The 16,749-nt window shown below is 39.1% G+C and overlaps 1 protein-coding gene across 4 annotated transcripts; it reads right to left on the bottom strand.

Annotated features, from left to right (window-relative positions):
- Positions 1-1,902: 1,902 nt before the first annotated feature.
- On the bottom strand, positions 1,903-13,935 carry efcab7 (EF-hand calcium binding domain 7). Of its 4 annotated transcripts, XM_085138267.1 has the most exons (14): positions 13,777-13,935; positions 13,560-13,689; positions 12,107-12,318; positions 11,639-11,725; positions 11,004-11,187; positions 9,334-9,455; positions 7,005-7,146; positions 4,457-4,566; positions 4,093-4,256; positions 3,732-3,865; positions 3,472-3,620; positions 3,140-3,349; positions 2,674-2,781; positions 1,903-2,523 (listed from the first exon to the last, which is right to left on the bottom strand). In XM_085138267.1, the coding sequence occupies exons 2-14, from the start codon at positions 13,687-13,689 to the stop codon at positions 2,443-2,445; spliced, it is 1,833 nt and encodes a 610-aa protein (XP_084994393.1). In that variant the 5' UTR covers positions 13,777-13,935; the 3' UTR covers positions 1,903-2,442. The 4 variants fall into 4 exon arrangements, with proteins under 4 accessions (XP_084994393.1, XP_084994392.1, XP_084994394.1 ...); XM_085138266.1 differs by having other exon boundaries at positions 13,560-13,935; XM_085138268.1 differs by lacking the exons at positions 13,560-13,689; positions 13,777-13,935 and adding an exon at positions 12,901-13,553.
- Between the last annotated feature and the right edge of the window lie 2,814 nt (positions 13,936-16,749).

Raw genomic sequence — 16,749 nt, forward strand, 5'->3', positions numbered from 1 at the left:
TACTGAGACCATTTCTGATGAGGCTTCAGTGAACAGTAGATGAATCAACTGAAGGTTAATCATTTCTCTGGTGCCGTGTCTGGATTTTTTTTTTTTCCATTTCTTAAGAATTTCAGATACTGTTCATCTGCTGTAGTCTGTTTTTTCAGGACTGACATTTCTTCTTTTGTCCTCCACTTTCCCAATTTCCTTTAAGGACATTGCACACCATGCTGAGATATTCCAAGTTTTCAACTATTAGCTATTTCAGAGTTATATTGTTGGTGCATACATACTATTTAAAGCCCGTCAAACTGTTAAATTTTTGGGATTTCATAGACTTAACAAAACAAAAATGGAACAAATTGGGTTTTTCCAACAAGCTGCTAGTTTTTTGCTGTGTTGTCTGTTATGTGCAAACACAACACTGGGTCATCTCTTGAGTTAGGTACCTTCTTATACTTAAACTGTTCACGTCAGTGTTAACTGACATGAACAGCATTGACTAATGCTATATATAAAAAAAAGAGCGGTAACACTTTTGTACACTACTATATACACATTTATAATATGCATATTAACAGTTGCAGGAAAAACGTTTCAGACTATAACATTAGAACACAAATCTGAACCCAATTAATTTCATTGAGAAAAACAAACCAGTATTACAACAAATATGAACTTCTGGGATTAGCAGTAAATATCAATGTGTGAGTGGGTTCCTGGTTTTAAAGAACAGGGCTCTGTTCTTCACAAGAAATGTTTCTGGAAGTGTATCAAGGGATGAACAAAAGTATGTGAAGAAAAATAATTAATGATGTTAATCAGACTGTTACAAAAACAATTTCTAAAGAGTTTGCAACCCACGAATCGCACAGATTGCATGCAAGTGAAGGATTTCCATTATTGTAACTAGCAACACACAAAAAAAGAAACTAAATCTCTTGTAAAACACACATAACGGAGAAGTCGTTTGGCAAAACCACTGTCCAACTGCAAGCAGCTGAATGACACCAAACCCCTATGTTGGGAAAAGAAGAGCAGACAGGGGCCTGAAACATTAAATACATCTCACATGTCATGTGACATTTAGTGAGCTGGCTCTACTGTTTCAGTAGAGAAAGTCAAAGGTCAAATAATGGCCTGAGAGATATAAATAGAAGGTCAACACTGTACTCGACTAGAAAGGCCAAGGACAAATAAAGTTTAGACCCGAGTGCAATGCAAAGGAATGCATTTCACTGCCAACCCCCAAATCCCCAACCCCTCCATACCCTGTAAAGAGTATGGATGAAAAGCTGCACGGTTGTATAGTCTGCAAAGCTTGAATGAAAGTTTAGGCACAATTCTTGGTTACATTCAATAAACATCCACAGCATTTAAACTGCTGCAGTTCAGTGTGAACAACTTCTAAGTGCATGCTAGGATCAGTTTCTGTCTTCTTCACAACTGGAATTGAAAATCTGCTTTTCACAACTGTTATCTGAACTGTTATCTGTGCCTAAAATCATTCTGATTCTTTATAAATATTCTTGAACTGCAAGAATATGTAACAAAATTAACGACTTCAGTGATGGCCACAATCAGCTAAACATGTACTTACAAGTGTCTCTAATTCCAGGAGACAATGTTGGAGCCAGAATGACATTCCTGTGTTTATGGAAAACTTGCTGATAATTCTCTAAGGTCAAATTTAATTAATCCTTGACAGGAATTTTCAATATTGCTGTAAGAGATTTTTTTCAAATAATTAGTATTACTAATTTTCAAACACATTTATGTGAACAGAAGGACTTTTGTTCTTTTCCTTTAATTTTCTTATCTGTTCTGTCGAAACAAGATGGTAATGACATTCAGCAATATTAACATAAGTAAAATCCACCGTTATATGACAAGAGTGATAAAACAAACAAACAAACATAATAAATTGTTGTCTTAGCCTTAATAATGACATAACACTCTATTGTGACATGATAATAATGACATGATTTTCTAAATGTTAGAAATTTAAAACCCTTAATCTTCAATCCTTGATTCCATGTATCACAGTAATAAAAAGTAACAAAGTAACAAAGACAAATTCAACAGAGAGAAATAATAAAGATAATAACAATAATAATAAAACAACAGAAGGAAAAAGAAAACAACTTAAAAACAGCAGGAAAATTGTTAACCGTCTCCATTACAACCAGATGTTACACAAAACTCATCGACTACCTACAAATTCAATATTACAGGCCAGGCAACAAGTCAGGCAGCTGAAATGATTAGGCGCTCATCCATTTCTCACAGTAAAAAAAATACACATAATCATTAAAGCAGAGCTAGAACAACTTATGATAATTCACATTCATGATATAATGCCAGTGGATATAGAACAAATCGCTCTTTAGTGCCCACATTTAAAACCTCGACAAATACATTTTAGCCAGAATATAAAGAGCTGTCCATTCAGGCTGGACTTTACATTCCGGGTAGTATGGTCTCCACACAGCTGTAGATCCAGTCCTGTTTTTCATTGATTGGTAGAACATGTTGGCACACCTAAAGGAAATCATCAATATCCTGCATCATGCTTTTTACATGAAGTGAATAACTTAAATGTTAAAGTGTCTTTTTTCTTCTAATAAAATAATAATGATTATAAATTCATTATAATATTAGCAAAGCAGCATTGTTACCATGCCTACTTACCATTTTAGTCCTGGCTGGCACTTCTACAGCAAACACTGTCATGCCTCTGCTACTGCAGCAGTTCCTGCTCTGTTCGTTGTTCACATGCACAGTCACTCTCTGGTTTGTCTGCAATCAAAGCAGTCAGTGTGCAACTGATTATTACACAGAATAAAGCTAAACATTCTCATGATAACCAGGTGCACTCTTATAAAGTAGCTGCTTTGCTTCACTGGATCATTCTTTTAGAGTCGCTCTCGTTGCTATGAGAATGGACACTGCTGCTGCATGACAATTACAAATGAATAGTGCATCTCTATAGCAGTTGACTGTATTAAGACAGTAAGGTTTGGATAGTGCTATCCACTGCAGATGTTTGGCAAATACAAGTATCAATCACGTCGATGCTCTAAATGAACACCATTTTTATTTAAGGGATCATCTGTGACTTTCTTATAATTCCTCCTACACAAATTTTGTACTCCACCTTGTTGGTAATGAGGGAGGAAATCCTGTGCTCCCCTTTGTAGGTGTAGATGAACACATTGTCGTGTCCCCTCAGTGCTTTGGCCCCTGTTCTAGCTGTGATGGACTTCTGGAGCGCCTGGTTCAGAAGCTTGGGCCCTGAATCCATGCTGAGGGGCTGGATGGATGGCTGAGTGCTTTCACAGTATACGTCTATCTGAAATGGGCAGGCCTGGTGGAGCGGGAGGGAGGGTTTATGTAGTAAGTAGTCATGATGTGTGCCTGATATCAGGCTATTGCATGTATGCCAAGGATGTATGTTTATGTATTCTGACTAAAACCATATATGCAAACCTCTACTAGCTCCAGCATACGGTTGTAACCCATAGCTTCCAGCGTGACCCACATGTCTGCAGGGTCTCCATCTTTCTCAGTGGCCTCCATCAGGTTCAGCTCCATGAATCCCTGTCGTGTCAGCTGGTTCTTTCTCATATCAAAGTTTTCTGTTCCCACAAGGAGGTAGAAGACAGCTTTAATATCACCGTAATATCAATATAATACCGTAATAGCGCCTTCTCCTCCAATTAATTTCATATTAATTTCATAATTTTTACCTTTGCAGACGGCCCAGGCATCCTTGTCACACTTCTCTCCGCTGGTCCTGAGCTCAAAGAAATTGTACTCCTCCAGGCTGAGCAAACCATTGCCGTCAAGGTCTATAATCTCAAAAATGTCAGACAGCACCTCCCTGTGGCAGAAACAGAGCAACACAGAAATATCAGCAGGACTGCAGGCAGCCAACTTCAACTTTTTCAGATGTCCTCACTCATTCAGGTCCTGTGAGAAGAACAGAGGTAGCAAAGCACGGCACATTTTTATCCCGGTGTGGATCCACTGAGCTTTATAAACATTTTATAGATTAGTAAACACTGAAATTCTCACCAGTCAAACACTGTAAAACTGAGGCAGCCTCACCTGAACTCCCTGGTCAGGTCTAGTTCTTCTGTGTCAGTCCTGTAGACCAACTCCACGGGTTTACTAGAAGGGCTCTTTCTGCTCCTTTTCTTTAACCTGCAGCCACTGGTGAAGGGAAGCAGGTGGTATGTCCCAGCATTCAGTTCCCCTTTCCAAATATACTTCTACAGAGATTGAAAAAAAAGAGGTTGCACAGTAAACAAACAACACCAAAAATATCCTGGCATACAATATTATCACATTTCAGCTTCCCAAATGATTCCAGCTTTTATGACCACAGTGGATCTGGGTCTGGCTTTTATATCAATCAAGTCCCAATGGGACTGATTTAATAATACTGACCTGTTAAGACAGCCAAACTTACTTCTTTGTCTTTTGACTCAGTGAAACACACTAAATTTGTGTCTTCTTTAGTTTCACCCGCTGACATGACAAAAAGTGCTGTGTCCACTGTCATCCATGCTGAGGACTTGTCTGAAAACATGAATGCATAAAGATTTTACACAGGACTTTAACATTTTAGCTCTACAGACTATTTAATTCAGCACAGATTTTTACCCTACAAGCAATAAGGGAGGGTTCAAAGAAGATCAACTTACCCAAGATTTTCAAAGTTTTTTTCTGATTGTACAAAATGAAAAAGGACCGATGAAATTTTACATTCCTTGAAGACTTTTTGCAGCCCACATTAATCTAGTCAGTCTACTAGAGGCGGGAATCACCATACATCCCACGATACGATATTATCACAATACTTAACGCACGATACGATATTATTGCAATTTTTTAAAAATATTTTGCGATATTCAGATTCTGTACATAAAGGTAAACTTTATCAATATTCATTTTATCTAATATCAAAGTCTCACACTCAGTCTTTCTCTCATTTCAGTTTTATTGTTGACAAACTGAACGGTTTGTATTACAGTCTAGTCCAACTTAACTGAATGCAACCATCTGGTACAATTATAGCTATTCTGAACTATGCAATTTATGAAAACTATGGAGCCCATTCAGCAACTGAAGAATTTGAAAGTAAATTAAAACAAAATATAATTTTACATTAAATAAAAAAGTTTTAAACTTAATTAAAATAAAACATGTCTTAAATTAAAATAAGTAAACTGTCATGTTTATTGCTGCCAAAAAAAGTTAAACACATTTGGACAGTGAAGGAATGTCAGGATTCTTGCTCAGAAAAAGGATCAACATGCTCTGAAGTCAGAGCACAAAAACCTTTTTTTTTTAACAAAATATTGATTTCTGCTGTCCCTGTATCGATACATTATTAGCAAACAAAATATCACGATACTACACAGTATCGATTTTCCCCCCACCCCTACAGTCTACTGATTGAGCCAAAACAAATAAACTGATGTGCGCCTTCCTAATAAATGATCTTCCACTGAGCTGAAATTCAGTCTGACCTGATGCTACACCATGTAACAGATTGTTAAACAGCAAAAGGAAAGTAAATCTTTGTGATTTCTATTCTAAAATACTTTATGTTACAGCATCACAGGGAACATCTAAAACCACTCAGCTCAAACAGTGGTTCTCAAACACTGTTCAGTAATGTACACCCCCTTTGAAATGTTTCTTCACCCAGTTAAAGTCGTCTGAAAAATAAAGTACAACCTCTTTCAGTCCTAAGCTTTTATATATCGGGATAATAAAAATAACCTCACCAGCAGGTCTAAAAAATGAGGTAAAAACAACCTCAGATGAACTACAAAACATGACATTATGTCGTTATCCCCTGCATTACTCCAAAATACCATCGGGGTATTCCAGTGAGAGATTAAATATGGCCCTGTCTCTTTCTTATAGTAATATACACAACCCCAACTCAAAAGAAAAGAGACGGGACACTATGTAAATTCTAAATGAAAACAGAATGCAATGATTAGTAAATCCCATAAACCTATATTTTATTCACAGTAGAAATGTTTAAAGTGACAAAATGGACCATTTTAAGAAAAATATCAGCTCATTTTGAATTTGACGGCAGCAGCATGTCTCAAAAATGTTGTGACAGGGGAACAAAAGGCTAGAGATGTAACCGGTCCTAAGTTGGAGGAACAACTAATTATGTTAACTGACAACAGGCCAGTAATATGACTGCGTATAAAAAGAGCATCTTAGAGTTTCTCAGAAGAAAAGATGAACAGAAGTTCACGTCTACAAATAGTGGATGAATTTCAGGATAATGTTCCTCAACATAAAATTGAAATGGTTTTGAATATGTCATAATCTGTCTTTCATAATATCATCAAAAGATTAAGAGAATTAGAGATTAAGATTAGAGATTAAGATCAGCATTCAATGTCTGTGAACTTCAGGTCTCCACTGGTGTGGAAATCAGGAACCCTTTCAGAAATCACTGCGAACATAGTTCACTATGCCATCTACAAACACAGGTTAAACTCGCACCATCGATGCTGAAAAGCTGATTTTAGAGCAACGCATGCGCCCATCCTGACATCTTTTTCAGAGAAAGCATTGCATAATTAACAAAATGGTAATCCACAAACTGCTTCTCTTACAACAGCACGGCTAGTACACAGTAGAAGAACCCGGGTGTGGAACTGGCCTGTCTGCAGTCCAGACTTTTCACCAAGTGAAAACATTTGGGGCATCATGAAAGAAAAAAAACATTTCTACAAAAAGACTCAGGACTGTTGCACAGCTAGAATCCTAAATCAGAGAAGATTGGACGACATCCTCTCCTAAAAGTCCAGCAGCTGCTCTGCTCAGTTCCCGCATGTTTACAGCCTGTTGTTAAAAGAAGAGGTGATGCTACACAGTGGTAAACAGATCCCTGCTCCAGCTTTTTGAGATCAAATTCAAAATGAGCCAATATTTTCTCTAAAAAGATACATTTCCTCTGTATCTGCAGTTTAAGTACCGACCAGGTCTGTGGCTGAGGCCGAGTGGTTGGATGGTCAGGTAGACGGTTGTCGTGTGGGGGATGTGGAGCTGGTACTGCATAGCGCTGATACTCCCGTCATCTTCCAAAAAGAAGCAGCCTTTCATAAAACTGTGATTCCAACCCTAGAAAAATGGAAAATATTCCTGTTCTGACTCAGACATTAATATAATATTGAGGAAACAGTGAGGAATAACAGTTGTTACAGTTGCATAAATACTATGTGTACAGTTTTCCTTAGTTACTTGTATGCTATTAAGTTTTACTATGTGTGACCCCATCTTAGATCTCAACACAATCTGTACACAGTTTTCCTGTTTGACAAGAAAACACATTCATTCAGCAGAAACCAATACTAATGTGCAGCTCCTGTTTAAAAGGAGGACTGATCTCGTGGTAGGGACATAGTGAATAAAGCAGTCAGTCATAACAGTTAAGCAGCTCGCTTGATTAACAGAAAGTGCCATTGAGATAATTACTACTCCAATCTTCATGGGGGCATATTCATTATTACCCAGCTAATGTCAGCTCGGCAGCATGAAAACACACATTATACACGCGCTGGTCCAGAGGAGGGCAGCAGAGTCCCACTGCCTTTCTGCCGCAGCCTCAACTAAATCTTCCTCTAGGACTTGATATGGCAAATTGGAGTCCATTTAACTTTGATAAATACAGACTTTTCAATCTTGGGCCAGCGGTCATTCAAAACTATCAAGAGGCTACTTTGGCAAAATTTATGAATCCTAATATTTCTCTCCTTTTGAAATCCTGTTGTTCTTATTTCTGGCAGCACAACCGAAATGAGGTCATAATTTGAAATTGAACAGGAACATCAGCGCAAGGAAGTTTTCATTCCACTCATTGGAGACACATTAAATGAAAACACAGTTGGTGTGGACACACGGTAAGAGGGCATTGAGGGCCAACCGCGTCTGGAATAGGCTATATATCCTTTTAGTGGACAAATAAATCACCAAGTTAAACAAAGAAAGTACCATAAAGACGGAGCGTGTCACTCCTTTAGAGAAAAGCTATTTTCTCAAAGTATTTATCTTGGGCTGAGAGGCATAAAAGATCAAACCATAACACTTCAGAGGTTTGTCCAGACAATATTAAATGAGGGGAAATGCCACAGGCTCCCATCCACTGCTTAAAGACATCAGAATTAATGCCCCCATAGAGAGAGGGTCAGCCTGCAGACTAATACAGGCGCTGTCACCTGCTCCGGCCACAGGGCTGATTTACTGTTTCACACAGGGTCACAGGACACCGAACCAGCCACAAACACAACCACACACACATACACACACGAGCATTTAAACTGCAGCCTTCTCATTTTGTTACATTTGTAACCTGTACATAAACACAAACACTCAGAATAAGTAAGAATAATCCTTACTGGCTGGGTTTCTATTCATGAAGACATATTTGCATCCCACACACACATCCACACACACATCCACACAGTTACAAAAACACATCCTACCCTCCACCCACCACCTCCCAGTCATCAGCCTGTGGCAATATAAAAGCCAATATGGCGAGCAGAACTTCCCCTCAGAGGTAATCTCTGGACAACCATTCTTTTACCTCGAGGTTGTCTGGCCCTTTCCAATCTCAACACCGCGCTCGCACCTGAGAGATGGAGCAGGGGGTTGTTAGTTTTATTTATATATTTACTCCCCACCCCCACCGCCCCTTTTGCTGTAAAGCAAACCAGCTGAGGTTAAGCCAGAAAGAGTGAAAACAAAGAGTGTGAGATCAATACAGTGTATATCTGTCTGCCCTGGGCTAAATTTGCCCATCAAAAATACTGCATGACACCAGGCAACGCTGTAGAGCTTCTTATAATGGGGTCCCTCGCACAAGGGCTCCACGCACTTAAAATTTCCAGTTTGGTCTGTGATTCAAACTTAACAGCAATGCATAAACTCAAATCATCTATAGATATTGTTCATTTTCTCATTAAATTAAGTTTTCTCTAATCAAATGCTGGTAAAAATGTTAGCAAAAAAAGCTCAGGTGTGATCCTTGAACAGTGATGATTTCATTTAAGATATGAATGTGGTTTTAAAACAGTGATATCAATGGGTGGACTCTTATTTAAAGCACAAACCGATTGATGATGACTTTCATTATCACTTAATTATTTCATTTGGTTAAATTAAACACAAATGTACGCTCTTCTCTGGTTCCAAGTGTACAAGCCAGTGTAATAGACTGAGAGGCTCTGGGAAAAACTGACAGGTTAACCAATAATGAAGTTATTCATTAGATGTAGCTATGAAGTCAAAACGACTGAAGGGGGTTACCTGTAAACCTGAAGGCTCTGGGAATTTGTTGGCTTTAGTGCTGCTGGATGTCATCGTGATTGAGCTTGACAGAGACGAACGTCTGCTGCGAGCTGAAGAAGGCCGGGAGGATGAGCGGTTGTCTGCAACACACACAGGCCAGACACGTAAAAATTCTCATGGACAAACACACACACACACACACACACACACACACAAACAGCATCTTTTACTGACAAGTAAATTAAGCCAGCCTGTGCCTTCCCTAATTCTTATCCAAAATCTATTTCCAAGTTCATGCGAACATGGCTACCTTGGATTTGGCTTCTTGCAAAGTGTGGTCTTGAGTTCAAGCTCAGTTGAATTAATTACAGACCCATTTGAAAGCACAAGTGGTGTAACGGCTCCTTTTCAAATCTATTTCTCTCGCAACTTTTTTTTTTTCCTCGAGGACTAATTGAAGCTCGAAAATGTCAATTTGCTAATAAGTGGTCTGATTGTTTCGAAGTCTGGGAAATCGAGATGTGAAGGAATGAGACGGACTTATGAGCAAATTACCGTAGCAAAGAAATAAACAGACCCACTGTCATGGTGTTTGTCACAGATCTATTTCGCTGGGACTATTCTAGGCGGTCTACAGATGCACTAAAATGTAACCCCCCAACAAAAGCTTCCGTGTGAGCGCATATTGAATGTTAGGGTAGTTTTTTCTTCAGCAGAGTGAACAGATAATCATCTCTCAGCAGTTCTTGGTAAAGAGAAAAAAAATATGTCAAAATGACCCATGTCTGATATGATTAAAATGTATATCTTGGGGCAGTTCTGGTTTCTACTGACAAATCTAAGACCAAATGAGCAGTCCAAATTGTTTTCGAGCTGGAAGAATAACCCATTCAACATGTGTGATCACGTAGCATCTTGTGTCAGAGCCTTGTTAAAATGTAACGCGTATAAATCAATACATGGGAGAGGCGCAATAATGTGATAATCCCGACTACTATCTGGAAGCTCATTTGTTTTTGCAGCAGTGGTGGACCGGGCCTCCTCTCTAATCCCTCATCATCTCCCCAGTGAGAAGTGGTGGAATCCTCCAAATCAATAACATGAACATGGACTGACCACTTAAATCAACCCCATCTATCTTCCCACTGTGAGCCTGTCCTTGGCTCGCTCATCCTGGACCTCGGTTCTTTTCGACACAGTGCTTCCAAAGTGAAAAAGTGAGCGTTTAACATCCACTTAATAAAAAAAAAGTGGCTGGAGAAGCACACATTTCTCATGTTTGTAAGAAATAGTAGTTTAGCAAGTTGGAAATTACCAACTTCGAAAAAAAGAAAAGAAAAAAAAAAATCACGTAGGATTTCAAAAGTGATTGAACGCCTGGAGTTTTCCTCAGAGTTGACAGAGCCAATGTCAATCTCTTAATGGCAGAAATGATTACTCAAATCAAAACACTTTACAGTCTCCTCCCTCCAAACAGGCCAGCCTAATTGTGTGGCTATTATGATGTATGGACTGTCTTAATGAGGTGATTTGTCATGGAGTGAGTGAAAAATCGATCAGTAACAGAGCAAATGGGAAATCTGTGTGTATGGGTGTGCATCCAAATATATGATGGTTTTTTTTTTTTAAACCAAGATTTTGATATCCCTTTTTTCTTTTAGCTCTCGCTAGAAGGTCAAATCCTGCACCTTTCTTTTGTGTCGTGTCCGAGTCCACCCGCTGAGTTGCTGATGATGCTGATGACACGGAGCTCTTTGGCGGGCTGTATGATTGACTGCCAAAGTTCAGTCTCTTCAGCTTGGCATCAGCCTCAAGTCTCTCCAAAGCAGCTGTTTGACACTGCTCTACTGTAGACGCAAACAATCTGCAGAACTGACAGCAGCAGGAAAGCAAGAGTAAGAGGATGATGCATGAGCGATACTTTGAAGCAACAAGCAGCGGCATGAATGTTTACAGTCTGGTGTTAGGCAATGTTAAGAATGAGTAGAAGACGTATTAAATAAACATGAATGTGGAACAAATATGAGGAAGAATTAGAATTTTGTGTTACTCATCAATGTTCTGAGTAAATGGCATATTAAGATATAGCGTATCCATAACAAAAGTCCAGTGTAAGCAAGCAATAAGAATAATGATGGAAGACTGAAAATTCAGTATAAACCTGATAACTTCAATGTTTTGTTAAGGCTGCACGACTGCACTGTACAGTATGTGTGTACAATATGTGATACAGGAAACACGGACAAGGGCTTTTAAGATAAGCTGTTTATAAAGTATAATTACATAAAAACCAGCAAAAGTCATTTCATATGTCTACACTTACTTCTGCGTAGTGCAGTTTGCCATCCTTGCTGATGTCAGCCAGTGAGAAGATAGCATTCACCTCCTCTTTTGTCATTTTCTCTCCTCTCTAGAAGAGCAAGCAAATATGCTTCAGTTCGTTTGCCATGTGATTTGCTAGTAAGATATTTGAGGTAACGAGTAGCTGAACAGTTGTACCTAATGTCTTGATGCATCCTCAACCATCCAGGTAAGTAAATCCCAAAAGGCTGATTCTGTTCAGTCTCTAGAAGTCACTTGGATGAGTGACGAAACATTTCTCCCACTGAAAACACTACTTCCAGGTGAACAGAATCAACCTTTTGGGAGTTGTACCTAATGAAGTGGCCAGTTAGCTCAAAAATGACATCTATAACAAACTTATATAACCATATACCATACCATATTTACTTTATATAACTAAAGTATAACCACTCGATGAAAATCTAATCCAAAGTGTTAGGCTACTCACAGTGATTAAGGCCTTCTCCAGTTCACTGTGTGTGATGTAGCCGTCACCGTTCACATCCATCTTTTTAAAAAGTCTCATCAGCTCACTCTCCTCAGTTTTCTCCTCGTGCTTGAGAATCTCACAAAAGTCATCAAAGTTCAGCTTAGATGTTGTAGCAGTCCAGTATTTATTAAGAGTGGCACTGGATGGATTTCTACCAGCCTGTTGAAGAACTGAATGGAGGAATAGGAAACAAATGTTTACATAAATAAATGAATCCCCCCCCCCCCCCCCAGCATCCACAGATGAACAGTAAGTTATTTACAGTAAGACATGCAACCTTTTACCTCAAAAAATTTGATGCCGACTCAACTTCAATAGAAATTATAATTAAATTCAACACTTAAGGTGAATTTTCTTTTCAAATTTGGCCATCCCTCCAAATAGGATGAGCAGATGTCCTTCTTTAAGTGGAAATGCCACAGCATTTCTGTTCCCTGACCCCTTGTCCCATATTTTAACTGGTTATACAGGACATGCACTTTTCTCCATACTGGATTTTACCAAAAGAGTTGTTTTTTTATAGTCAGAAGGTTAGCCAGTATAATGCCATACTCATGAAAGAGTTACAAGTTTCAATTCACCAAAAATAATAAAAACATTAAAAAAAAATAAAATAAAAAAATCACAGCTTTGGTTGAATTTTAAGTTTGAAAAGAGGGAGAAATATGGTGTGAAGTCACAGAGAATATGTGTGTCATAATTGGTAATTATTGCTAAAAAACTGGGCAGCACGGTGGCACAGTGGATAGCACCTGAATTCAATTCCATCATTAGGCCAGGGTCTCTCTGTGTGGCATTTGCATGATTTCCTGTTGTTTGCATGGGATCTCTCCAGTTACTCCGACTTCCTCCCATAGTCCAAAGACATGCAGTACCCTGCCTCTTACCCCAAGACAGCTGGGATAGGCTTCAGCCCCCCCACCCCCCGCAACAGAAGAGAATGAATATAATTGCTAAAATTTGTCTAAAGAAATAAGTGTGCCAGTTTATAGATGCTTCCCTAATAAAACATTAGAGTGTATATAAAGACTGTCGAATGAGGCTATAAGAGCAAATTTTACTTAAGAGAACTGCAAACACAATTGGCCTTCATATGGCAAACACCAATCCTGCATTTTTTTTATCTTTAAATTAGAGATGAAAAACCTCCCGTTTTTCATCTCTAATGTTTGCCCCACATTTAGGTGGTTGGGATCTTGTCACCCTGGTCTCAGAGTTTGGGGGAAATTCCCATTTTCTACTTTCAATCATTTCTGTTCATAGTATAAGTATAGAACACAGAGAAAAGTGGCCCATTATAGTGAAACTCAGCGATAAATACTTATTACTTACTACACATCACAATCACAATGAACTGCTTACAAAGGTTTATTTGTTGCTAGCTAACAATCAGTGAGATGTCTTCGCTTACCACGGCATAAGTGCTGTTTCGAAGTGATATTTGTCAAACTAGATCTGAACACAGCCAGGTACGCGGCTCTGCACTGCATGTAGAAAGCCTCATCCTCTTCAGAAGGACGGGGTGACTCCTGAAAAGACATCTTTCGAAGAACAGATCGACCTGCTTACCCTTCGCTAAGTCTCGCCAGCTTAGAAAAAAAACGGTAGCCGGATATGACAGCTTTTACCTCATTATCAAGCTGTGACCGTCATGTTTAACCAGCTAAATGCAGTGTATTGAATAAGATTACTATGAAACAACGACACTTATCGTCACACATCATTACTGGTACATCTAGGCTGTTGCTATGTAAACAAAAAAATCCAACGGTACGCATGAAAACGGACACGGAAGAAACACAAGTTAAACGTTCCGGTTGCTTTTAAAACGGACGTGAAGCGGTGCTTGACCTGCCGAGGTGATTAAAAACAATATGTATAATTAAAAACATCGCATTTAAAACGTTGTTTGAGTCTTTGTATTAAAAAATATATATTTTAGGAAGTTCGTATATAGCAAAACATAAAAACTACAAATGCGATCGCATAATAAGCTGTTCCTGAAGGCTTTAAACTTAAAAAGACAAAAAAGCTCAAGTATTCTTCCGTTAAAATTTGGTAGCTCTTTATTACTTTAGGTCGTTCATTTATGATTAACATCAAAGAATATGTACATAACAACAATTCAGGCTGTGAACACTCATTAAAGTCATTAGTATCACCTGTTTAAGTAACTGTGGGCAATGCAGCCCTACATGAACTACACCAATAGTTTTTTGCTGCATTATAGTTAACTTAAGTTGCAACAAGTTTTAAAATAAACAAAGATATTTTAGAGGTTTTAAATATACTTGTAATTTACGTTCACATTTTTCACAAGACCTTTTCACATATATAGAAGTTCTTAAAGGTCTGCTGATAATGTATTCACAGCTACAGTCCCCCATTCTCAGAGGTCAAATAAGTTGACAAACAATCATAATTTTAAATATAAGTATTCTTTCAATACTTAAATGAAACCCCTTTCCTCTCAGTGAGTGCCTGAAGTTTAGACATTACCAGAGAGCGTTCTTCATTTGCTGCTTTTCAGTGGGTGTCTCTGCATTCATTTTCATAAACTGACAATTTTGAATGTACAATTGAAAAGTTGCTCTGTTGGCTCGGTGAATACCCGAAAAAAACCCAAGAAAGAGGAGTCAAAATGGAAGGACAGGCCCCTGCACTGTATGTACCTCTGGCAGATAGAGGAGGTTGTTGACATGCAGAAATCCTGCCATCCTACTAGTGGCTGGACTGAAAGACAGGATAGAAACAAGCTTTAAATGCAAGATCCATAGAGACAGGGGTCTACCACTCCAGGAAAGACCCCAGGTGCAGACTGTGTAAAGATGCCCCTGAGACAATCCAGCACATAACAGCAGGGTGCAAGATGCTAGGAGGCAGGGGAAACATGGAACGCTATAATCAAGTGGCCGGCACCGTATACAGACACATCTGTGCCGAATATGGACCGGAAGTCCCGAGGTCATAATGGGAGACGCCCTCCAGGGTGGTCGAGAATGACCGAGCTAAGATCCTGTGGGACTTCCAGATAAAGGCGGACAAAATGGTGATGGACCGGACATGGTGGTGGTGGACAAGCAGAGGAAAATGACTGTAGTGATAGACATGGCTTTACCGAATGACAGCAACATCAGGAAGGAGGAACAAGAAAAGTTGGAGAAGTACCAGGGGCTAAGAGACAAGCTTGAGAAGATGTGGAGAATGATGGTAACAGTGGGTGGTCCCAGTGGTAATCTGGGCGCTAGGTGCAGTGACTCCCAAGCTAGTAGCTCCAGCGGATCCCAGGAAAAACATCTGAGATCTCTGTCCAGAAGATCGTAGTCCTAGGAACAGCTAAGATACTGCGCAGGACCCTTAAGCTCCCAGGCTGTTAGGATGCCTGGGTTGTTGACCCAGAGTTTTGAGTTTATTATATTATTTATCATTTCTAGTCTTTGGTTTCTTTGTTAGAGTTCTGTCTTATGGTTTAAGTCTCTGTTCCCTCTGTTGCAGTGCCTGCCTGTGAGTCTGTGTCTTTAAGTTCAGTCTGTGTTATGTTTCCTGTTTTACTTTGGAGGTGCATGTCTTATGTTAATGTATCTGGTTTTGATTCCCCTGTTTTGTTAGGCCTGATTTGCCCCAGCTGTGTTTCCCTCCCGTTGCCCATTCCCTGATTGCTCCCTCTATAATTTAAGCCCTGTGTTTCAGTTTGTCGGTGTTGCAATCTACCTTTATCTTGCTGTGTGTTCTGTCTTTGTAAGTTTACCTTGGAGTCTCAGTTTTGTTTTGTTACTTCTTTGGAGTTCAGCATTAAAGCTGTATTTAAGTTCACCTTTTGTCTCCGAGTGTCTTTTGGGTCCTTTTCCTGCCTGCACACAGCCGTTTCATAACAAGCTTGAAGGATAGACCTCCCACAGGGCGAGGTGAGAATTAAAACATAATCAATATATTGTGGCATGCAGAGGAATCTTTACAAAGAAGCTCACAGAGAGAGATTGAGCTTGTTATTCAACCCTAAGTGGGTAGGGGGAGCTCTTTATTAAAACACTTGCTGGTGCTACAATGTGCCTCAAGGTTCAACAACAGCACAACAGAAGTCACTCATGGTACAGCACTCTCTCTACAAAACAACAACTGTCTGTGACTTTGCACCACAGCATAAACACAACATTCAAGATAACAGTTAAAAGTAACGTAACCATAAACAATAAAAAAAGAACATCTAAACAGCAGCACATGTCCCAAGGCATGATGGGAGAGAACTAGCTGTTCCCCCAACAGCCACAATATATTCAATATCTTATTTAATTGCCTCGAGAAATTCTTGGGATGCTTTCGCAGTATGATTTGTGTCATTACCCATTTGCACTGTGAAGCACTGTGTGATCAGTTTTGGAGTTTCAAGCAGACAAGCAGATTCATGGCCAAGTGAGATCCGTTTTCTTGTTATTTTATGACAAATCGGGCATGTATAATATCTGTAGCTGATTTCAAATTAATTTCAAATTAAATGTGATGCTCAAAGAGATGCCAATGAGGAACCCCATCATTAAACTGCAAAAACAAAATAAACCTATTAGAGAAAAAGGAGAAACTTCAGGAGTGGCCAAATCCACAAT

Source organism: Neolamprologus multifasciatus, chromosome 17 (genome assembly GCF_963576455.1).
Source record: "Neolamprologus multifasciatus chromosome 17, fNeoMul1.2, whole genome shotgun sequence".
Classification (NCBI taxonomy): domain Eukaryota; kingdom Metazoa; phylum Chordata; class Actinopteri; order Cichliformes; family Cichlidae; genus Neolamprologus; species Neolamprologus multifasciatus.

Coding starts and splice junctions, on each gene's coding strand:
- efcab7 (XM_085138267.1), bottom strand. CDS start 13,689: ATGTCTTTTCAGGAGTCACCCCGTCCTTCTGAAGAGGATGAGGCTTTC. Junction 12,319..13,559: donor GAAACAGCACTTATGCCGTG/GTAAGCGAAGAC, acceptor TCCTCCATTCAG/TTCTTCAACAGGCTGGTAGA. Junction 11,726..12,106: donor TGGAGAAGGCCTTAATCACT/GTGAGTAGCCTA, acceptor TTGCTCTTCTAG/AGAGGAGAGAAAATGACAAA.